The 25,061-nt window shown below is 40.3% G+C and overlaps 3 protein-coding genes across 4 annotated transcripts in view; 1 reads left to right on the plus strand and 2 right to left on the minus strand.

Moving 5' to 3' along the window:
* LOC134823959 (mitochondrial proton/calcium exchanger protein-like) overlaps positions 1–12,859 on the minus strand; it is a 93,328-nt gene extending 80,469 nt beyond the window's left edge. The window contains exon 1 of the mRNA XM_063835565.1: positions 12,854–12,859. The gene's annotated coding sequence lies outside the window, so the exon portion shown is untranslated. The remainder of the gene's footprint in view (positions 1–12,853) is intronic.
* On the minus strand, positions 4,262–25,036 carry LOC134823975 (growth/differentiation factor 8-like). Of its 2 annotated transcripts, none has more exons than XM_063835585.1 (10): positions 24,907–25,036; positions 10,720–11,061; positions 10,394–10,480; positions 9,336–9,453; positions 8,577–8,689; positions 7,352–7,530; positions 7,012–7,227; positions 6,621–6,873; positions 6,222–6,311; positions 4,262–6,053 (listed from the first exon to the last, which is right to left on the minus strand). In XM_063835585.1, the coding sequence occupies exons 2-9, from the start codon at positions 10,831–10,833 to the stop codon at positions 6,243–6,245; spliced, it is 1,149 nt and encodes a 382-aa protein (XP_063691655.1). In that variant the 5' UTR covers positions 10,834–11,061; positions 24,907–25,036; the 3' UTR covers positions 4,262–6,053; positions 6,222–6,242. The 2 variants fall into 2 exon arrangements, with proteins under 2 accessions (XP_063691655.1, XP_063691647.1); XM_063835577.1 differs by having other exon boundaries at positions 5,426–6,053; positions 10,720–10,833; positions 24,907–24,990.
* LOC134823996 (probable ubiquitin-conjugating enzyme E2 W-A) overlaps positions 24,910–25,061 on the plus strand; it is a 73,929-nt gene continuing 73,777 nt past the window's right edge. The window contains exon 1 of the mRNA XM_063835626.1: positions 24,910–24,921. The gene's annotated coding sequence lies outside the window, so the exon portion shown is untranslated. The remainder of the gene's footprint in view (positions 24,922–25,061) is intronic.

The following is a 25,061-nucleotide window of genomic DNA, read 5'->3' on the forward strand; positions in this document are numbered from 1 at the left end:
CATTGTTAATGATCTGGCCCGGCGCGCGCTACTTCGTAGCTCGTGCCGTCGGGCCATAACATTTCAAGAAGAAAGCGGCGCGCGCTACTTCGAAGAAATTTAGAAGAGTAACATCAGTCAAATCTGGCCCGGCGCTCGCTACTTCGTAGCACTTACCATCGGGCCATAACATTTCGAGAAGAAAGCGGCGCGCGCTACTTCGAAGAAATGTAGACGAGTAACATCCGTCAACCCAATCCTTAACAAAAGCATATGCTGAAATTACTGGGCCGCGCTCAGCCTGTCATTCCGCCAAATCTTTATGTTAATGAACATAATAGCCTGGGGTCCCCAGGTAAATGCTGAAACCTTGATTGACGATGTCAACCCATCGAGATCGTTGCTCTGCGAAGCAGAGCAACAATCGGCGATGCGAAGCAAGAATGCTAGTTCGCGTTGAAGCCTAGCGGCGAAGTCCTCAAGCTGAAACCCTAACCCTGACGAGAAATTAGACTAACTTCCTTATATGGTCATATCACGTGATCGAGACAGTTTTTCGCCAATATCTCGTCAGGGGAGCATTTTAACTATATGTTGTATGTCATGGGGGGGGGGGGGGGTGATTCGGAATCAGCGTCCGAAAATACGCTTAGTAGTAGTACGTCGATTGAAGTTGGTTTCAACTGTCGGTGGTCGGGGGCCCTTTTAGAACAATCTCGAAGATCGCGACTGTAGATTACCTGGGGACCTCAGGCTATCATGTTCATTAACATACCGACCGAATAGAGATTCGGCGGAATGACAGGCTGAGCGCGGAATGACAGGCTGAGCGCGGCCCAGTAAGACTGTAGAGTGATTTAGCACACTCGATTTCAGATGCCACTATGGTTGATTCACGATGTCAATCCTTCGTTGACCATTGTTAATGATTTGGCCCGGCGCGCGCTACTTCGTAGGACTTGCCATCAACATTTCGAGAAGAAAGCGGCGCGCGCTACTTCGAAGAAATTTAGACGAGTAACATCCGTCAAAATCCTTCGCATCTCGCCGATCCACATACGTGGTTGCGAGAAGATGCGCGGCCCAGTCTAGCAGTGCATCGCGCTACAACCACTATCTATGGAGGCTGTATGGCCATGTGCTGACGGTTATTTGCTTTTTCCCGCGCACCTCGCTATAAAATCATTAACGGGTGATACTCGTAAACTATCTGTTCCATATATTGGACAGGACCGTCGACGAGTCCAACTCGGCGCGCGTCCTGGTAGGTTGTAAACCTACACTAAAATCACAAAGTCCACATACTCAAATTTGACTTCAAAATATTCATATTACTCCTGAATGCATGGCCGGGCCCATGGCACGCTCACGTGTCATGTCATGTGCTGTATTTACTACGATCATGCACTTACCTAGCTGGGGATTCCAGGCTATCCCAGAAAACCTTACTGGCTGGGGCCTAACTTCAAAAGTAAAAGACATAGAGACTAGGGTGGATGGTTTTTTTTAACGTTTTTATGGAATTGGTACCGTTGTAAAACTTACATTATGACAGTTCAGATGGCGAAAGTTTTATCGAAAATGGACCTGACAATAGAGACTTTCGGTTTTTTGCAAAGTGTTTGCCTTGTAAAAATAACGTTACCTCCCCAGGAGGAAAATTAGGGACATCGTAGATTTTGAGTTATCCCGAAAAGTGAAAAGTATGATTTTGGGCCGAATAAAAGATCGCAGCTTTATATAATTATAACTTTGCAAATCAATTTGGTTGTCAATGTCATGACTCCATGGCTGAATTCAGATTGTAAAAGGCGACGACAATCATGCTATTCAAAAATGATCACCTCTAGCAAGCCCGCCAGGCAGTAAGGTTTCCTGGGTATACTTCAGAAAAATGTTTAGCGGGTGATACTCGCAACTCGTTAACAGTAAAATATTGTTTCCACGTCGACGAGTCCAACTCGGCGCGTTTTGGTAAGTTATAAACCTACGAAGAAATGTAGACGAGTATCATCCTTCAACTAGATCTCCGATGTGTTTATATAAACTATAAAGAGCCTAATAAGCTTGGGTCCCTATCTATAGGAGGTGCACCATAAAAATAAACTTGCTCGGATTTTAAAAATTTTTGTACCATTGTTTTCTAGAGACTGTGAGAATTTTCACAATACCAAATTTGTCATACCTTTTTGGAAAGATCAGTGAGTTTCGCCTAAGTGCCATACTTGATAGTGCGCGGCTTTTGAAGCAAATTTAGCTGTAAAAGTCGCGTAATTTGACCAAATTTGACCAAATTCGTTGATTTTTGTCGTATTATTTGGATATATCTTCAGTTCCTTGAATGAGATCATTCTGAAAATTGGCGACGACCTTCCAATAGGGCTTTTACAACTGTCCGAAAAATTTGGTGGATATCGGAGTTGATATAGTGATCAAAATGAGGCAAAATACGCTGCTTTTAGCTGTAACATAATGTCTGATGGTTGGATATGCTTTAAACTTTTCGGACACTTTCCTTGTAAGTCTACGAGTAAGCTCACCAATTTTTGTTGCAATCGGAGGTCGGGAAGGATACTTAATATCTATTTGTTTGAAGAAAATTGTGCTGGCCGAAATTAGCGCTAAAAAACCATCCTACAGTCGGCACGCGCGGCTCACCGTCGATGGCGCACTACCTACTATCTAAAAGTAATCTACAGCCACAGGGACTGTGAAATGGCAATGCATGGTCGTTGATGTGTTTAACAGTTGTCAGAGATCCGCGCACATTCGTACTAGTTTCACTGTTATCTCTTACAGAGCAAATAGCCATAGGCATATACTATTACCAATGCAATAAGCTGAGTAAAGACTGAGAGGGAAACGGGAATGCGGGTCAAGGAAGTCAAACTTTTTTGTTATACGTCTTCTAAATCTATGTTCTAAAAATGTTTCTTTCAGTGTCAATCAAAATGACATCGTGCATGAAGTGCTTGCGTGTAATAGATCTTAACGATCCTGTCATTAAAGAGTTCAAGTTGGACTTCAACATTACCAAGTAAACTTTGAAACTTTTATTAAAACTTTAGAATACATTATGTTGGACGTTGGTCCTAAAATTATTTCTGTTAAAAATTGATGAAGAGGTGAGCCATATATTTATATTGACAATTAATGATAGTGTAGCCGTAGGGATTGGTTGCTGCTCGAAGCTGATCAGTCAATGAATGAGTATGACCCATGTCAGAAAAATAAAGCTCACCAAAAATAAAGTTCACATATTATTATTACGTATTCACTTTTTGGCCAATTTTTAACCCCCATCCCCCCTCCGTAATCATTTTTACACATAGCTATTGTGTCAAAATTACACTAGCGTAATCATTTGGAAACCCCCCCCCCCCTCAAAATAGTAAATCACTATTTCCCTTTCAGAGATGAATTGGAGCCTATACCGAGCACGTGCAAGATAGAGAATTGCGGAGATGCAGAGTTGGACAGCTGCCTTCGGGTCGTCCTGGAGATGACCAACACAACGACAGTCCATATTCACAGCTGCGGGAACTCTTTAATGAGCGACGAACGAGTGTGCGAGCTGCTGCAATACGGGGCCGGCCCCGATGTGGCCTGCTCTGTTAACAGGTCAATTAAAAAGCTGCCACCAGGCTGGATGATATTATTGTTTTTGTTAGAATAGGAATCATGTGTTATTTTTAGGTAGTGACTAGTTGCATAACATATCACTATGGATGCAGTATCATCAAGAGTTGCTAACAGTTCATTAGAACTATTACCAATAGTATAAGTAAAAGTTCGATATAACCTATCCCCCAGTTAGCCGAGTAAATCCTCTTGGGCAACCAACCTCAACCTAGTGACTAATCCAATCTCCTAACTCTTAAGTAACCAACTTAATCTCCTGAGTAACCAACTTAATCTCCTAAGTAACCGGCCTATTCTCCTAAGTAACTAATAATAATATAGTCTCCTAGACCTAAGTTAAAGTAACTAATATAGTCTCCTAAGTAACCAACCTAGTATCCTTAGTAACCCTCCCAATCTTCTAGGTTACCGATCCAATTTCGCAAGTAACTAACCCAATCCTCGGCCTCCAGGTGCCAGAGTGGAGACTGTGAGCCTGACCTAGAAATTAATGATACTGAGTATATCCTGCAAGACACCACCACGCAACTCGACGACGATCAGCCCAGTTTGGGATCTCGCCCAAATATCTTACCCACAGTGGCGGTTATAGTTATTTCATTAGCGGTGAGGTAGACAATGAAACGCGGTTATTTTTTCTAAATCTAATATAAGGCTATGCCATGGACAGGGAATTATACAACGAAATATGAAACTGATTACAAAATCGTCTTCTTTCGAGGATAGTATTTGCAACATAATATAGTGAGGCGGAGGTTTTTACATTATATTTGGGTTACAAGTCGGCAAATAAATCAGAAACTATTGGGGTAATGACCAATATCCAATATTTGTCGTAATCAGACTATTTCTTATTGGATACATTTTATTGAATCAGCTGAATATTATATCTACATCTACTCAGTCTATTATGATAAAGTTCTGCGAAGTAAAAAAATGTGATTTATTGCACTTGGAAAGATATGGGTTCAAGCTGTCACTCAGTCTAGAAAGATGTACTAATTCTAGAGTACAGATGACTTGCACCTTCGTGTTCCGGCAGTTACTGATTTATACGCCCAGCCAGTTACTTATCTGCAGACTTTAATAATTTTTACTGATACTAATCACAGTACAAAAAGGGTTGGTAGAATTACAAACGCTGTTGCTCATAGTGCTTCAAACGTAGCAAATTTTCTGTTTCATAGTCTCGGATAATGAATCGTTGAATTTTCATATTTTTTGTAATATTAACACATAAAATTTGCTCCATTTGATCGGGGAATCTAACATCGTGACCATAAATATTGAAATAATTTAATGAATTCATAAAATATATTCACTTTGCAACGAAGCTTCAAAATAGCAACAAATTACAATTAAAACAATCTTCTTTCAATCCCAGCAGCAACACATTAATTTTGACTGATTAGGAATTGGAATATCTGTTACCGACATAAAATGTCCGGTTCACAGAGGTCACATGGAGGCTGATTCTGTCTTAAAAGAAAGGAAGACTTGAACTGTCTTGCAAGAGCTGAGTAATGTGTGTTGCTGGTGGGATTGACTTCACTCAAAAGTAATTTACATGACAACTCTTCCTCAAGCAAGTAAAAGTACAGATCGCTCACATCAGTCGTTGCAGAATCCACGGAGCGGGAGTCTCATATCAAATACTATAATTTCAAATCAATGATCCGTAATGAACGGCGACAATTGTTCTCGCCATTACTGATTTATTTCATTAATCAATACGTTATCAGTCCCAGCCTATTGGCGGTGTGTATCAATATGTCAAAACAGGTCCAATTAAACCCCCTTTAAACAGTCTGCATCCAATAATAAATTAATAAAAGTGTACAAACTCCGTATCAAAATATTTGAAATTTAAAGTGTTCAAGTCTTACTTTTTTTCGAAAATGTACAAAACCTGTCTGTTTTATATACCATTATTGTCATTCAGGATTCCTGTTTCTCACTCGTAAAACCGTTGAAAAGTCCTTGCTTCGAAGTGTTTATTTTCGCTCCGCAAAAATGCACTAAACTATAAAACACCAAATCGAATCAGGTAAAAACTTTAAAAGTATAAATTCTCTAAATTGTGGAAGGGTAAAAGTTAAAAGTTTTCGATTTGATGTTTTACAGACCGTAATAAGTTATATATTTATTATCATCATAGTCAAAACATTTATCATATATTTCGATTGGCAACTTAAAATATCCGGGCTAGGCTGGCTAGGATGGACTCGATAAAATCTGACATCGAAACATTGATGAAATATAAATAAGAAAATTCGCCTTATCACATCTTTTCATACATTTCACTTTACACCTATACGCCTATTATATTGGTGTAGGTCCAGGTTTCCTTTAGCAATTTCTCCTCCTTTCTCTCTTCCAGATCTCGCTTGAGTTTCTTCAACTTGACTTTGTCTTGACTCAGACTAATCTCTCTGAGAAACGAAAATTTGTCAGGGCGCTTCCGTGTGCGGTTTGGGTGGAAAGTTTTTAATCGCAAACAATTAGATTAGATTCACACAATCAATGTTTTGTTGTTAGTCAATAAACATTCCAAAAGGCTAACAAAACACACATTTTTAACATACCACACGTCAACCTACCATATCAAGAAGGCCCGGTTGCTATGAGCACCCGCACTCGTCCACTACCATGTCCTCCAAATTGTGAATTTCGATGTCCTGGGGCTGACCCTGCAACGATCATCAAAGATCACAAAGGTGATAACTCCAGGCTAATTAGACCCAATTTGTAAACCATTCAAAGATGGGAGAGTCCGCATTCCTAGTTTTATTCGGGCAACTTTGAAAAGCAATTATTGGTCAATTACAAAATTCAAGAAATGAAGGGTCGCACCATTGTGAAAATATAATCGTTTTTCCAGATGATTAACAACCTGCATTGCCATTGAAAGTCTGACAGAAACGTTGTGCCACAAAAGTATTAAGGATTCACACCGGAATTAAGAACAATTTAATAACAATCTAAAGGTTCCAACTGACCGTTGAGTCGAGTTTCCCGGAGCTGAACATGATGCTCAGATCGGAGAGGGAGGCTGGGGTGCAGCAGGGCCGGGGCGAGGCCATAGGATTGTTGTAGTTGGCACGGGCAATCACAAACGTGTAGTACAGACTTGACCGTTGTTCTGCAAGGTACATAAAGGGACAGTCTCCGCTGCAATAGTAGGCGTCATATCCTTCCGGAGCCAAGATCCAATCCATTCCGAGATCGGCAAATTTAACGTAATAGTGATACCTGAGCGGGAAAAGAAATTAGGAAGAGTGTTTTAGATAAAAACTTCCGGATGAGTTTCCATAATATTTGACAGAATTTGAATAGTTCCTGTAAAACGATTAACTAGTTCAAGAATAGTAAGTTTCTTAAGAAAGTTACCTGCAGCATTTCTTCTGTTGTCGGGGATTGACACAGTCGTAACCGCTCCGCTTCTTTCTCGAATGGTTTTCCTCGTAAGTGTCAATAGACAGCAATGGGCGGTTGCTCTCGTTGTTTCCTTCAAACACTTCTTCAAAGCCTATCTCGGGTGACTCTTGGAAACATTTCCCAATACAGATCAGGAGACCATGGTTTGTTTCCGGCCACTGCGACCATCTGAGAGTAGATGATTCAGTTGGTAAACTTTGAAAACATTTCCAATGATGTATAACAGGCTATTATATGTAAAGATAAGTCTAACCCGATTGTCAGAACTAAGAACTTTAGATATAAAACAAACCTGCTGAAAGTAAGCTGAAGATCGAAGTCGAATGTTCGGCCGTTAGCGGCCCTCACTTTTTTTACGCGCTCCATGTGTGTCGGTCGGCCGAGCAAATCTTCAGCCCGGGATAAATCATTTTGGAAGTCCTCCAAAGGACCGGTTAATTTGTACAACTTGACAGTCATCTTACGAGGGTCCTGAAATAAAGAGGGATTACAACAAAGTCCATAATTAGGAATTAGAAAGATTCTGTTGATGAGGGGAGTGGCTGGGGTGGGGCCTGAGAAAGTTATGAGGTGGAAAAGAGATAAACACAGGGGAGTGGAACTATTAGTTTCCTGTTATGCGGCGGTGAATATTAGCTACTAGCGATAGTGCTCATAACGACCAATACCTATCCAGCTAGCGAGTAATCGGGGCCGGGGTATAACCATATTAACCAATAGCAGTGACATATAGGTAGCGCCAGGCGAGGGTAAAAGTAATCCATGATCCAGGGTCAATGGTATATGGTTGAAAGTTTGAGTCAGATAGCTAGCTAGTTGGTTTAAGTCGCTCCAGCACTTTCATAATTGCAGAGGTTACAAATTGTCGAGCGGTGGTCGGTGCCAGGCACGGCATCTACACAAGGCAGGGTGAAATCAGGGGACAGACTACGGAGCTATAGTAGTTGTAGCTATGTAGACTGTAGACAGTTCGCTAAACCCATCCTTTGAGGACAGCCCCCGAACGGCGGTAGAGAGGATGAGTTATCGTCGGCCGAAGGGTGAACTCATGCCCTAGACGGCATTTCAGATATTTTAAATCTTACTACACTTCAATTTAGGAGAAAGTAAGCATCCCGCCCCACTGCTCTATATTTAGCGGCCCGGGTGTGATCATCTTACCCTCTCCCCTTCTCTCTTGTTGACTAACTGTCTGGGTCCGGGGCATGTGGAGCTCCGCCAAATTACGGTAGACGAAAATAATGCGTATATAATGCTGTGTACTGGCTGTTAATCTGATAAATTAGAAGTAGCAACAGTAAGTACTACCCACCAAACCCTGCTCCCCACTCCACCCAACTATCCAGCTATTCTTAATTAGGGTCACCCAAATTTAGAGGACACATGCGGTCCTGATAAGAATAATTTCCAGTGTGCGATTGGGGCTTCACCGACAGTTTGAGTCGCTTTATAATTTGGTGGTTTGAAACGAAATTACCGTATGGTCACATCAGGAGTTATAATTAAACTAAACTCACCCGCCCAGGATCCCTATGACTGATACCAATCTTGAGAGTAGCTCCTGTAGCCATGTATCGGCCGAGTGTCGAGTCGAACTGATAGTGTCTCGTGTTCGGTGTCAGGATCGTCTCTGAAGGGGAATTTTTACGTCATTCAATGGGTCCGTGACGTCACCTTAAGGTAGTCTAGGTTAAGAACCTACTGATGTAATGGACTGGGTGACATTGGTTTCAGAGCCATGACGTGACATGAAGCTCCAGGACACTGTTGTTAATCATGATACAGCTGCATCGTGCTTGACGATCTATCTAGTCCCATTTAATCAAATCACCGCGGTTAAATCACGTGATCCAAAGTGATGGCTGCTCATTGGTGGAAACCTGATTGTGAAGCCTGTGGCAATGTTCTAACTGGCAAAACAAGCCATGTAAGCTTGTATGCATGTGCTGTATTGATTGATTACACACACTTCTTTTAAACTCAACATTAAACTCAAGGCAACGGGCACCGAGACGAGATTAATCTCGCACATCAGCTAAGGACAAATTAAAAATGAGCTCGTACTGTTGGAAAGATCACATTTTATTCAGAGTACAGCTTTTCAGAATCACTTGGTGTCCCAAGAATCTGTGCGTCTATTATGTGTTAACCGCGACCAGTTTTTTATACCGGATCGAAGCAACGAATATTGTTGATGGGCAAATAAAAGGATCGAAATTGGAAGAATTTACCAAAAAACACGAACAAGTTGATGAGCGAATAAGTATGTGACTCACCTTCGGGGAATCTGAAAACTTTGATCGTTTTTGAGAAATAGTCATGAGAATCCTTGTTGTATCGATCTCTCACGCTGTCTTGTTGTTTCTTCTTAAATTCGTTATAATAATCGTCAACCTGCGGTCACGAAAACTTTATTATGCCACAGGTTCATAATCAGGTCAAATCATGTACAAACCGAGCAAACATGCGAATGTAATATAAGCTTGGAATGAGTTTTAGGAAGATCTTGGGGAATGTCTTAGGACTATGATCTGATACTGTTAGAAATTATGCCTTGATCAGCCAATTATCAGAATACAGTTGGTCCACTAATGATTGAGTAGCGAATGTGAGTATTCTAGCAGCTCACTCAAGACAAGTATAAACTTAAAGCTTTAATTCCTTTGTCAACAAAAATTAGATCAAGCAAAAAGTTATCATTACATCACGCGCTGGGGTAAACGTAAAAGTTTTTAACCGAACAATTACAGAGGTGATTTGACGGCCGGTAAATCAACAAGACTGGATGAAACCTTGGTCGTGGGCTAGTCTAGTCGGGACTGTGTTGTATTTTCCAAGGTTTCGACTGGTCAGCGGAGCTCAAAAACCCGACAAATTGATATAGACTGCCGCATTAAAAGCCTTAATTGCAATATAGACACGTGAACAATGTTCAAAGCGTAAATTTACCAATTTCGGACAATGTTTGATGTTATGAATTTTGTTTGGTAAATTTAAACGTTAGGGAAATCTAAAGGCGAATTTAAACGCATCAAAAATTCTAAAATCTACAAAATCGCCATGAAGAGAAGAAAAGAGGTCAACAGCCAATAATTTCTAGAGTGGGAATATTTTCTTCTTAACTATCAGACCAGGCTACAGACTGGATTTAACAGAAAAAAAACCTTACATGGAAACCATGATACAATAACCTCATACAGGTTAGCTAAATCTGAACAAATTGAATTGAAATATCGATGCACAACTATTCCAAAAGATAGGAAGATTAATATAAAATTAAATTTGAATTCTAGAGCTTAACTGAAGGATCAGAACAAAGGTAGTGGTCTCTTACCTGCCATCTAGTGTGGAAGTTGAGGTTCTGTCTCGTGATATTAGAAGACACTTCTTGCGTTATTCTCAACTTACTCAAAATCTGCACCTATAAAGTGTAACAGGTTAGCGTGGTCAAGTAAACACGTTTTGTGTTGTCTAGAACACTAATAACTTGCAGCAAGATAACGCTGGAATGACGGGTATTCAAACAAAAATGTGAAATTTATTTCAGAATCGTGGCCAGACTGTGATGAGAGATTGCAGAGCTCGACCATTCGAAACAGTGCAGATGCATTAACAAAAGACTACTCACAGAACTAGTAGTGGGTATCTAGTGGTACTAACCTTTATTGCTTCCATTCTCAGTTTTCTCGTTTGGTTCGGAGCATCACGGACGTTCGGACAGTCGGCCTTTGTGCCCGCAACTAGCAGCCAGTACGATAAAATGCAAAACAACATCTGAAAGGAACTAAACCGAAACTCGGTGGATATCACAAGTATGAAACTCCTTGTCGGGATCGGGATCAAGTTAGGAACTGAGCTGGACTGGACGCGGTTGTCTGGGTGCGATTTAACAACTGTTGGCAGCTGGTGTTAGAGGAGCTTTCTACAACAGTGGTCTTTATAAAGGAGTAGCAGAAGATATTAAGAGGGGGAGAGAAGTCTGGTCCGGTCGTACATATTGATCTAGAAAAGAGAGGAGTGTCATGTGACTAGTGGGATATAAGCTGTACAAGTGTCACGTGGCTCTGATTAATAAGGCTTGATGACGAGAATGAGTGAAGTCAGGGCGATAGTATGACGTGACGTGGGACGCAATTCCGTCGACACCTGCTGGGTGACGGAAATAAATCTAGATCTGTAAACAAAGGCATCAAACAAAGCGGCCCCAAAAAATCCAAGGAAGACGAAAGATTGAATCTTTGAAAAATCTAGTTTTATTGAGCGCATTAATTTCTTTTAAGAAGGGGTGGCTAAGGTAAAGGGTATAAATAGGTAACAATCGATTTGTTTAAATCATCGACCAATCGTGAAAAATATTTTCGTCATAGAATTAAAAGCAGACAAGAATAACTTAGTCAATGATTGGTTGGAATAGTTTAAAGCTTTCCAAAAAAGGACCGTCTGAACGAGGTGTCATTAAAAGAAAAGTGCTTTTTGGCAAATAATCTATTACATTATCGAGTGTTTAGAGATAACAGATCTGCTGTAGTTGCTAATTTGTTATCAGTTGTTCGAGGTTGGATACCATGACGTTGTGTTTTGTTTTGAGCAAGGTCGATCCCACATCACGTTTGATTGTGGCCGAGATTTGTCTCGTTAAACAAGGAATTCGTCGACCGCACTTTGGGTAATGGGATCGTCATTTCAATTTGTCGTTTTGAGGGATACTAGGGTTTAGTTTCTGATACAATTCTCAGGTGATAAACTCGGAAATGCTATGCAGACGCATACCAAACGGTATTCCGTTGTTTTCCGGAAACAGGACATAGAGACCATGTCAAGAGTTATATTTTGTGATATTCTATAAAAATATAGCAGCTCAACAGTGCTCACTGCCCTGGCACCAGCTTTATAAAAGTGTTTTTGAACGGCTTGAATGAATAGGATCGATTCAAATATATCTGGTGTTGAAGGGATTGATCTTTATGCTTATCGAACTCTAAATTCGTAAATAGTCTTTGTGAAATGCTCTAATTCACGTGTAGTCTTGGTAAAATTCTCACGATTTTAAGGAGAAACTTACAGTTCGTAATATGCCTTTTTTGTTTTTGATCCCATTCCCAACTTTATATAGAACTATAGAATAAAGCTGTCCTTAATGGAGCAGAATAATACAACGTAAAGGGGTCCACAGAAACGATAATAAGGAACTAAATGACTGAGAGTAGACAAGAGAAAGAAATTATACGTGATTGAAACAACTCTGAGGGACGCGCCATATTTTATACATTGCAAAACATATATGCAGCGTGTTGCGGATAAACTCCAAACAGAGGGTCTACAAACCCACCATGACCAATTACCATCACCAAAAAGTAGCACGTGACTTCTGAGGAACTTCATGTGGCAAACACGTGACAATCGACCGATATAGCCTTATTGTGCCGAGCTAAAATGGGATAAAATGTCAAGGGTGCTTCCCAGAAAGGCGCCGAGGAGTCTCGAGCCCTCTCTGAGAATCAACACTCTCTCAAACCACGTGCTCAAGTGATCGCTACTTGGCAACCACCATCTTAGCCATGTGACCAAGGAGGACCAATCACGAGGACAAGAAGGCAGGTCTATGCGGAATACTGGTAGTTAAATATTATACAATTGGCAATTAAATGTTACCAAGATCCTACCAAGACTGACTTCTGGGGCACGGCCACAAAGGTGCGGACTTACTTCACCTGTCCGTGTTGAGGGTAGACTGTGTACATGAATCAGTTAGGGTGTAAACCGGGGGTGACAATTAACCTGACTGATTCAGAACAACAAATTATTTAAGTAGCTTAGGGCGTTATGTTGGTAGAGAATGAGCCCTTACTCTCTTAAGATACGATCAGCAGAGATCAAACTAAACGCCCAGAAGTGTGCTTAGGGTGCTTAGGGTGTTAATTAGAGTATTTAGGGGCGAGTGAAGGGACAGTGCTAGAGAAAAAAGATTTAAAGTCAGATGTGCCATGGACTTGGAACGGATCACAAATGTCAGATACTAAGAATGACAAGGTTGATAATGATATGGTGTGCTGAGTCTCAATCTGCCAACTCGCAGCCATCAGCAACGGAACAATTGTAACTTCAGAGGAGGCTAAAGAAACCTGGAAAAGGACTGTGTTATTTGAACACAAAAACCAAAGACTTTAAAAAGCGAATACCTCATCTGGAGTAGGCCGGGGCTAACTACCTGTTCAAAGCAAGCCCTACTAAGTCAGACCAAGATTATCTCCATTATCACTTAATTTCGAAGTGCTCTACCGGCCTGTTAATTTAATCTGCAGGACGTCCGCAGGCTCGGCAAAAATTTGTATTATTATGGCAAATTTGTTTTGTTGATTACAAAGATTTACGGCGACAGTTTGCGATAAGCGTGGGAACAATCGTTATCACTGATCACACTGATGAACTAATCATGGCAGTTCAAGTTGCAAAAGCTCGAGGGCAAAGTAATTCTTGACAAGGATTGGTCGATTAAGAAAACAACGATAATGGAAACCTTACACAAATAATCTTATCATGGCGATTATGGAAGAGTAATTGTGGCGACACGTAAAGATTAAAAATGAACGGATTCCGAGTAGATCATATTGATCACTCGGTCACTTCCGTGCAACGTCCATAGTGAAACGTCCCTTCAAATTATTTGCCAATATGAGCAGGTTATTATGCCCTCGGTATAGTCTATCATCTAGAAAATGAAGCTCAATTGCCGCCGTTCCATCAAATTTTGATAAAATCCTTTTGTCGGATGGTCTATTTTCATAAGCGATCGATCAGACTTAAGGTAACATCAAATGTCGGCTTATAAGATCAAATGGGTCAAATAATACCGATGACATGCACATATTATCATGATTTAGAGGAAGATTATTAATCATATAAAGTGATAGATTAATCTAGGGACCATGAATTTGGCAATACAAATTAACCAGTTCAAATAGTGGTTTGTTCAAGTTTATCATCAATAAAGGAAATAAAGTAGACAGAAAAACGTTATTTGATTAAGGTTGTCAGTGGTGGACAGACAGTTGGGTTTAGCTTACGTTTTAAATTCAATTTGTTTTCTCCCAGGACAATAAGAATTATTCTTAGTTTCTTTGAGCGGGATGAATTTGTCGAGCAGGATTGATTCAAGACGCAGTACGGGACCATACAAGCAGACGCCACTGTCAGCATTAATTTAATAAAACGCATCAAACCCCGCATAAAAATAAACTTCGAGTTCAATAAATAGATTTTTGAATCACTCTCCGTTCGCATCTCTCAAGAGATGATCAGGGACAGAAATTGAGAATCACAAATGAAGCTAACTCCGGCCGAAAAAGTGGCGCCCGGTGATCACGCTACTACACATGTCCAATGAGATGAAAAAAGAGTTAAAGTATAACATAAGCAGTTGATCGGGCTAGGTGGGGAGAGGCACGTAACAATGTAAGATCATACTGAAGCCTGAAGTGTTATAGAAAATTAAACTAACTCTGAGGTTCGGGCAAAGGTTGATAACAGTCCGGAGTCAATACTAATTTGTCAGAATGCAGGAGCGGTAATTAGAAAGTAAATACCTAGGTTTAGTACCTTGGTTACCCCTCTAAAAGCTATAACAAAGATATAACTACGGTAATTAAATATTATTCAAGCTACTGATAAAAGCTATTTCACGGCTACAATTGTTACCAAACGATTAATAATTTGTCAAAAAAGTGCAATCGGAATCCAAGCTCAATACAAACAAAAAGGTTAGATCAGGTCTGCATGAATAAAACTATCAGGTTGGCGCGTTTTCTGAAGCAATTAATCAGTAGTCTAGGTGTGTTCAAGTATATGCCCGGGAGGTTTATGTCAATGCCCGAATTTTCTACTGATAAGTGGACCGACAGGCTACATTGCGAGCTGGTTGCAAGTTCAGGGATGGCCAGGTCGTCTATACACTTCAATCAGGGTATCGTCCCACAGGTCCGCGACTGGTGATCTCATGACCGACTATCAACTTGAAGGACCCTTCCGCCCACCTTCACCCTGTCTGCCAGCTCTTAACTCGCGACTCCCATACACAAAATCACTTAGGAGAAACTAGTTAAGACTGATAAGTGTAGTCTGGCTCAGTTCTGAACTTCGATCGTTCGCACCGCTTGATCCTTGCAAAATTTCTACGTTTTGAGACTGTTATTTTTCGACAAATAAATGTTCATTATAACATTATTTATTATAAAGGAGCTGCTCTGGCTTTACAGACTTCCGGAGACCACGTAATAATATTGCATGGCATTGTGAGTTACTGGAGGACTTTGGGGGCAGAATCATGTCAATAGTTGACGGTCCGGGCATATTTCTTACAAAAGTGGGTGGAGCATTGGAATGGTTGTCGGTACTTCATTTCCGACCATGAAAGTGACACTAATATTAAGGAGAACGAACTTTGTGGCAAATTTGACGGATCTAATATTTAATATTGTGTACTGATGTCTACTAATACTACGTAAAAGGACGGTGTGATTTTTGCTGAAAGTGACAAATTCACAGATTTATATTAAGCTGAATGATGAAACTAGATTGTTTATTAGCCGCATGATTAACGTTCCCAACTTCAATTGTTCTTTTCGGCTTAATTTTGGAAAAGTTATACAGGGGAATCCCGCTATTTCCGGCAATACTTCGTCAACAATTAAGCCGAGAAGAAACACTGAATGTGTAGACACTGATTAGTAAATTGCTCATATGATTTTAGAATTGGCAACCTCACAATGTGCTTGTAGAGAGTTGACTTCTCAAGGTTTCTTCACACTGTTTTAAAATTCAAATATACGTTAAAGTTGCATCCGGTTAATCGCGATCTCAGACGTCAATCAAGGAAAATAGTCAATTTCTTAGAACTTGGGAGTAAATATTTTATCAATATCTGCTCAACAAGACGAAAAAAAAACCATATAGATGAAAAAACGTGAAGAATTAAGTTAAACTCGTAATTTTCAAAAAATTAACAGCTCATAACAACACATACGGGGAAAGCTAAATTTAGCAAGCGAAATAGCTAAATTTAGCAAAGGTCGCAGTTGCCGGGCAAGTTTCGTAAACTTTTTCCTGTTTAGGGCGTGGGCGCTGAATTTTTACTTGGATATTATTAGTGGATCTAATTGAATGAATCAGAACAATATGGAACCCACATTTTAAGACCATTGAAACAACTAGGTTTAGCAAGACTCTGATGTGGGTAATGGTCATTTTTCGAGGTGTCGACTAAAATATATGCAACTTTTCAACTGCAATTCGGACAAGAATGATGCAAGAAACTATAAATTTGCACCCGTCAGTCACTAAAATATCTTAACAGCAATCTAACGAGCTATATTGTCACTTTGGTATTTGAGAAGTGGGCGGGAGAGCAATTCAACATCGTGTATTCATCGTTTGTCATCATTTTATAAGTAACATTTATAATCGTTTATAGCACTACACGGTACTTGTATCTGTGAAATCACTCTAGTCCTTAATAATCCTCCCCCGAACTTTGTGTCTTTTCTCTGTAAAACGTGCTTCAGGTACAGATATGAGGAGGAGCTGTTAATAAAGGTTTAACTTTAATTAGCGACATCAATAGAAGAATTGTCCCCGAATTTAGGTATAGTTTTATAATATTTGACTTTGTTTATCGTGCCGCAAAAGCAGAAGCCCGTCCTAACAGTGGTACGTACGGAGTTCACAGCCTTTCACTGTGAATCTTGATCGTATCACGGCACCGGGCACCAGGTTCCAGCTTAGAACCTCGCGGGACACCAACAATACACCGGTCCTACTAAATCATAAGCCAAGAATTTTAAAATTTCTTACAGAAGGTCCCCGAGGGTTTGAGAATAGCATAATTCGGTGCATTTTTGACGCTGATTAAGAAACACCCCTCATGACATAGGGTTGAAATGCTTCCCTGAGGAGTTATGGGAAAAACAGTTTTGGTCACATGACACTTGACAGGTTAGTATTGTTTAGGGTTAGGCTTAGAGTTGTGGTTAAGGTTATGGTTAGCTTTGGTGTTAAGGTTACGGTTACCATTTCATTCAGCTGAAAAGCCGTTAAAACCAAGTCACGTGAGTGAACTTGTAAAAGCCACAATACTGAGATATACTGTAAAATGTCACACCAAGCCTAGCATGATCTAATTCCAAATAGTGGTTCTCGTTTGCTATTTAGAAGCACTGGTCATCATCCCATTATTAATAGAGGTGGAAAACAGTTGATTTCCGTAGTGATCTGGAGGTGATCTCTCCACGGATGATGAGCTCAGCTAAGCTATAATCGTATCATGACTCAGTTTGGGTGTGTTCCCACAAAAATTGTTTCAAATTGCAGGTGGATTTGGAACCTAGCGATAAAAAATGGATAGATTCACACTTTTTAGTCAAGATGTGGCTAGAAAGGTATTAACTTTATTAACTTTATATGTTTTATCAGAGTTCACCTTGTGAACTTTTTGACAGAAGTGGTCACAATCGCCTAAATTCAATTTATGCTATACACGTAATTGGGAACGGTAACATAACCCACGACAAAAACAAATTCCGGCTCCTTAAAACGCCCAGCTATCGTAAACTGGGTATGAATTCCCAAATTATAAGCTCCTTTCACAATATTGTAAAACATTGTTCACTCGAACCATGTCGGACTCGAAGTTTAGATACAACGTCGAATTTCAAGCGACGCCTCGAAGTGCATCCTTATGAAATGCCCAAATATAAGTGTGGCGCTGATTACGTGATAAATAAAAATTCTGTACATTTTGGATTTTAAAATAATAATAGTTCAAATATTTAAGATAATCTGAATGAATTACTCATAATATACGAATATAATGGTCCAGTATTTTCGACAACCGAAGCTTTACACTTGCAAGACTATCAAGAATGAAGAACTATAAATTAGAAATTGATATTTGCTTATTGGCTGTTAAAAGCATCAAATTAAAGAGCCCTTTTGCGCTTTTATTCTTAGAAATTATGGATATTTTTGGGTGCTAATGCAATGTATGCATCCAAATATCGAATGCATCAAAGCTATTGATTTTGTACTCTACAGAACGCAGTAACTATTCCTTAGAAGCACTGGAAATAAAATGAAAGCACAATTTAAGTGGAGCATACTTAAGGAGGTTAGAGTTTGCATGTTTATCTTTCACAGCCTCACGGTATACGAATCAAATAAATAGCAGTAAACAAGGTCAATACAACTAGACCGAAAACCGAGCATTACAATCGAAGCTTTCGTAAATAGGTCAAAAAATGCATGATTGTCCTATCGAAGTTGGTATTTCTAATAAATGTTCATGTCTAGTTTTCAGCCATACTCAGCATGACATGAGCCCATACAAGTGAATTGGACCAGTCCTAATTCTATTCTTCAATCTCGATACTTGTATTCAATGATCGGCATCACGGAAAGATAGACGGTTCTAATTCTATGGCCAGTTTAAGTAGGCTAGTCGATGTGTACCCGGTTTGTGGACTGTTCCCAGAGCACGTGATCAAAAGAAAGCAACAAATGAACTACAAATTCGAATTAATCCAGCATTTACGTAGCTCTAAAATGTGATCGCACGGTCAGCGCTGTAAAGCTAATATAGAACAGAGCCGAAGGTCTCTACTAATTAGTCATAACGGTAGTAATCACATGACTGTTTTTCAAGGTCTCGGATTGTAGGACGAGTTATCACGTGCAATCTGGCCGCTGATTAATTGGCAGAGAGTTTAGCACGTGCACGTAGTGATGTAAAGAGGCATCATGACTGTCTGGTGGCAACAGGATGCGCTTGACAGACCAAATACCTATTTGGGGGTGTGGACTGAATCTGATGATCATCGGGAGCAGAGAAACTTTGGAGTTCCATTCGAAAGTCTAAACGAATAGCAGGGCTGGATCAGTGCAGGCCGCAGGGTAGATTGCTGCCAATGAGAAAGGGTTAATTGTTAAACTTCCTGGGACGGTAACGGGTACAATGAATATCAATTTATCATTGGTTAAGACTCTATTGAGCAACTGATAGACTCCTTGGCTACCCGGCTATGTTCTCAACTACCTCGAGCTACAAAAGTAATGTAGGGACAAAAACGTGACTATCAAACTTGATCGGCTCACAGTTCAAGTCTCTTTAACCCAATATTTCAGGTCTATTTCACATGAAATAATTAATCTCAGGATGTAAAAAGCAAATAATTCTCAATTCTCATGTAATTATAAAGAGGGACCCCTGAACTTGGTGTGAACCAAATCAGGTAACCCGGAAACGAGCTTTCTCCGCTATCCAATTAGGAGCCCAATCAATAGAGCCGCAGTTCTAGGTCATGACAGCCGAGTTCCTGGTGTACGATTTCCAAGAAGTTTAGAGCTCTACTGATTGCTAGCAAAGCAGCTCCAAAAAAACGACATCTAACATGACTGAGCTGAGCCCAATTTCAGGGAAAGCGATTTTGAAGTCCAGTGCCAGATTCTCAGACAAGTTCAGACTGTGTCAACTTGACTTGGCAGTGGCAGGTGAAATCAGCTGCCAAAACCCAGACTATCGAATCCAGAGTCGGCACTTCTAGATTGGCCCGGCTTCATAAGCTTAACAAATGCTTAACAAGGCTCGCCCGGGAAAGTATCACTCGATAATGGGGCAGACGTCGAATCTAATGGCCCAGACACTTTCAGAGTGGCAGTTTGGGCCTGGAATGCCGGATTTGAGCCTTAATTGGGGGTAATTGAGTAGCGTCAAATCTAGCTGAAGTTAATCCCACGATGGGGAATTTCTGTAAGGTTTCCTCGCGAGAGGGGCAATTCCTGCTGCTCTGGAAAATGCTTACATGAACTCGGACAGTTTCCATCATGATTCATTAAATGCTTCAATTTACCGTCCAAATCTAATAAAACTATTAGGGGGAACAGGTCAATATGCCATCCCCATTGGTGGTCGGGAATCTAGGCCAATCATCACTACAATTAGTGTTAAGGAAACTTTATGGGTGCCACATACCTTTCACTTTTCACTCTAGTACTTCACGTGAACAATGAAGAACCGAACTAACTATTCTCAGAAAGTTCATAATACTAGCTCTCTAGTTAACTATGGACCTCATAATCGATAGAAAGAGAGCGCGGAACAGACTGATTTTATACTGCCATTGCTAAAGCTGCAAGTCTTTTATATAAAATTATTGCAGTGCTATATGTTCTGGGATTTGGGACGTGGTTCACTCTGCAACAGGATTAGTTGCAGCTGTCACCAATCATGATAGCAGAGAAACGCAGGTCAACCCAACTTTAATATAGGTTCGATTAAATGTCAATCAATAGCTGGTCGCGGACTTGGGGGTGTGCCGTGTCTCTCGTAGCAGCTCTAAATTTAAAGCTTCGACCATCTGTGCAGTTGACATTGTCCTCACAGAAATAATCTTTGTAATAAGTGCTTATTTGATGGGCCCTGTCGTTGGACGGATTTAAAGTCTAAATTTGGATCTTTATAGAAAACAGGCGGAGCTGCATCAAAGGAATATCAAATTATATCTAGATATCAGCCACTAGCATTATGTGGAAACAACTAAATTTCTAAATTTAAGCAACAATTTTCATAACCACCCCACCCGGGTAACGGAAAATATGTTTGTGTACTTCAGGAAAAACTATGTAGCAATAAGTGCTAATACTTAAACAAACGGTGTGTAAAATGAAACATTACACGTACTGAAGTACAACCTGACAAATAGGATCTACTTGAGGGCCTTTGTGGTGCTCTGAGAAGCTGAGGTCCGGTTATAAATATAGGATGGCAGGATGTTACGTAACAGTGACACTTTGTCACTTCCTCCTACAACAGCACAAGTGTGATCGGAAATCAATCAGTGACACACGTGTCCCACCTTTGGTCGCCTGCACCCAGGCCCAGCCCCATTCTCACAGGTTCGGGTGGCCAAAAAATTAAATTCGACAAATCACGATGATGTGGGGGTGATTTTCGCCCTGAGCACTGCATACTTTCACCTTATTATGTCGGGAAATTATAAGACGTGGGTTGAGGATTGGTCTACATATTAAAACTAAGATGGTCTAAGCAAGGGACGTGTCGAGCAGTTTAGACATGCTAAAGTGTTAATTCGTGTCCAATTGGCAAGGGCCAGCGGGGCTCCAGAAGTAGTGGTCGTGGGAGCCCGAGAAGGAGTCACGTGGCAGTCACCTGACACTGACCCTGTCCCTGCCCTCTGTAATGATCCTATTTCTTTTCTAATCCACAGCTACATGTTTACTAAACATCAGGTAATTCAATTTGGATTTGGAACATAATTTAGTACTTGAGGTTGGGTGGTCAGAACTGAAAATAACAAGGTTGTCGCGGTGACTAAACAGTGTACTCCTGACCATGGGGGTAATCAGAACATGTGACAAAGTTCCGGAAAACGAATGTCTCTTCGGCCCCACGCACAAATGCCGAAATTGACCGGAAACGTCATAAAATGAACAGTCTTAATACTATCAATTTTAGACTGGAGATTGTGAAAATGCAATATTCAATTTCAAACGAAGAAAGATAAGAACTGAAATAACATCATCATGTTTCATATGATTGAATGCTGAATGGTAATTGCATGTGAACATCAGTACTGGAAATTCTGAGAAACATGAGAAAACCTTAAAATGACAATGTAAAGACAGGATTGCAAAATTCCCTCATAGCGTATTTATCAACCTGAAAATGCTCTCCGGAAATGTTAACGAGTACGGCTAAGTTGGGAGAAAAGAGATAACAAAAACTAAAACAGTTTTTCGAATTGCATCACCAAACCGGCAATTCACAGTCTAAAAGATGAAAATTTCATTAAGGCGCAGAGGTTTAAGAAGGCGCTACTTGACAGAGTTCCAGGTCTAAGGTTCAGGTCTGACCTACTAAAGCAGCTAAGGAGCTGTTCAGCCGTCCCGACTTGAACTAAGGATTGCTATCAGCCCCTCTATTGTATTATTGTCCGAATTTTGTGTTGCGACAAACCGTCCCCAGCCAATAGAAAAAGTAGTACGAGCCGCTAAGCCAATAGGGACGAAATAGTTGACCACGTGGTATGACCGATTGTAACGAGTATAAGCAGATATCGTCGTTATCTGGTCATTTGCCGGACAATTCCCGTCAATTCATTGACGAGGGATTAGTCCGATCTGGGACAATGGCAATTCTTGTTTTATTCAATTACAGGAAGTACCCCGACAAGGCCTTTCCACAAATAGGTTCACGTGATTTTGTACTAGAGTTACTATTGGTGGACCAGGAGGTCAAAGGTTTGCAACCCACCTTAAATCACGGGGAGAATACCGCAGATATTTAACGGGAGACAACACTTAGATGCAACCAAACGCAAGTCAAAATTAAAAGTAGTGGTAATTCTATTTGGTTGAATAGGCGAGATCCTGGCAGATCCTTACGAAAATGGAGTTAGAGTTACAACGATTATAGCTAAAGCCGTGGGAGGGTCAGGACTACCATCAAAACGTTCTAATTCTCGGTACGAGCTCGAACCCAACAAAAGTAATGCTCCAACGCGGCTCGGTTAAATCAGTAAAAAGCTCTCGCTCTGTCCGCCATAAAACTAGAGTGTCGAGTCTGTGGTAATGCGGCATTCCCGTCCTCTGTACATGAGATGATGCCAGTACAGTTGTTGCAACTACTCTCCGGCTACCTACTCGGCCCCACACAACTCATCGTGGGAAATTAGCGAACAAAGCATGTCATGGAGACTAGCAATTTGACACTCCCACTTTATAAGGCAACAATGGGAAAATGTAAAAGAACAACGTCATGGAGGTTAGCCTGTAGGACAATATTGTACATCAACTGTCGCAAAAACTATAACACATATATCGAAATATTTAATAATAGAGTCAAACTTTATTTGCCGCATTGAAAGCCGAAACCGATTGAAGTTGTTGAGAAATAAAAAGTAAAAGTGGTTGGAAATGCAAGACAAGTGGCCCGATGGGTCAAGAAATGTAGCAATCGGACGCCATTAGTATTTAAGATATTGTACAAAATATACTAACTATAAATATATAATCGCGTAAAATAATGCATGATAGTCGCACTTACAATCAATTTACAATTTCTCCGTATCTGCCAAGCAGGATGAACAGTTAAAACTCTCTATTATTGAAGCAGTTGTAAGAAATCTCTTAGTGCACTTTCCTCTTCAGTAGATCCACACATCACAGTGACCGAAGCAGTGGGAAAATAATCACATACGGGGAAAAAATAGGCGTGCCGACGATTTGGAGCATACTGAATTCGACAGAATATGTGATTAAGTATTAACAAAGTGATCACAATATTGCATTGTAAAGATTTGAAAGTTTAACATCCATTAAATTAAATATCAAGCAACTTGAGGAAATTCTACGGCCGTCGCTAACTAATTATTGATCATTGAAGTCACCGAGTTAATCACATGGTACCCTTTCCGCTTTACAAAGGGTACCACTGCCAACAATAGAAGAACGACTGACATAAGAAACAAAAGTAAACGATAGAGTTTAAAAAGAAATCTCTTGCTGCTTGGGCTGGATCAAGCAATGATCGGTGACAGGCCACCCTTTGTGGTTTTACTTAATTCAAAGAGTATTGAAAGACAATAAGTAAAATACACAATGTTGGTGGGATTGAGGCAATGAAAACGTGAAGCCTTGGTCACATTAAATCTTTCAAATGAAAAAATTGGTCAGAGTTAGTTGAAAGTATAGATATTATAGCTGGAAGCAGGACAACTATATACCTCATATTTCCTTTAAATGAAACGGCTCCTGTGAGCAAAAACCACTTCTATCGAAGAGAAACCGACAACAAAAGTTAAAATATACCACAGAATGTAATGTAGTATGTAGTAGTATCGAATAGTTTGTTCGAAAAATCATTGAATATAATGTTATTAAAATAGCATGGGAAATGATAAAAATCGAAGAAAACTCTCGAAATTATTGACTCATCGGAAAAGACAAGTAAGCAATGTTTATTCTACATGTTATCGATGATTTGATAAACAAATAGACCACATTATAGTCACCCAAAAACTTAAGAAAGTTCTGCACTGATCAAGTAAAATCTGCACCATCATACAGTACGAAGTTCAGGAACTCAAAAAGAATTGGCGAGCTGGTAATATGTGAGTCGTGAAACTCACTCCATCTTGTTGAGGTTGCACTGAAGAGGGAGAGGAGGGGAACTTAAAAACTGTAGGAAACTCCCACCTTAGGAGACGTGACGTAGTAGGCCGACCTGTCAGATTATTAGGTAATATCCTGGTTCAGGGTCAACACCAATTGTAATGCAAACATAGGGCAGCAGACACAGCAAAAATGTAGACCCACCAGCACATGATGGGGAGCCAGGGTCGATAGAGGTTGGTTCACGGCTCGGCACAACTGTTAATTGCAACGGCACACCCTGGTAAAATGGACGCACGTGCCACATCGGCACACCTCCAATGTCAGAGGTGGGCAAAACGCACCAAATTTGACTGTTCGAGAAAGCTCCATTAAAAAGTAATGTTCGGCGGACAAGTGCAAACGGTTAGGGTCAGCTCTTTTGGTGCCGTAAATTTCGTGAAAAATCGTTGAATGTGGCACACAAAGTAAAGTTGGCTCAATTAGAAGAATTAGTCCAAAAATATCAATCAATAAGGAAATTAAAATTTGGGCCCGGCTGAGTGTGAAATATAGCGTGAGTTGCGTGATTAGGTCGATAACAAGAATTTCACGTGAGACTAATCAGAGGATTCTGATCGGTAAATCTTTTAGAGAAATTATAGAGGGTTATATAATATCAAGGCTTACCTGAAATAATTTGTGGTCATAACTCGAGTTCAGGCAGCTCCTATTTGCCCTGTTTGCCGACTCGACGTTCAAGTCCTATTCCGGGACAGACTCGAACATCTTGACGCCAATCAACAACAGCATCCATCCTGACAAAGTGAGTTGCGTAAATTTCG

The sequence above is a fragment of the Bolinopsis microptera genome, chromosome 1, assembly GCF_026151205.1.
Source record: "Bolinopsis microptera isolate Bmic1 chromosome 1, MBARI_Bmic_1.0, whole genome shotgun sequence".
In the NCBI taxonomy this organism is placed as follows: domain Eukaryota; kingdom Metazoa; phylum Ctenophora; class Tentaculata; order Lobata; family Bolinopsidae; genus Bolinopsis; species Bolinopsis microptera.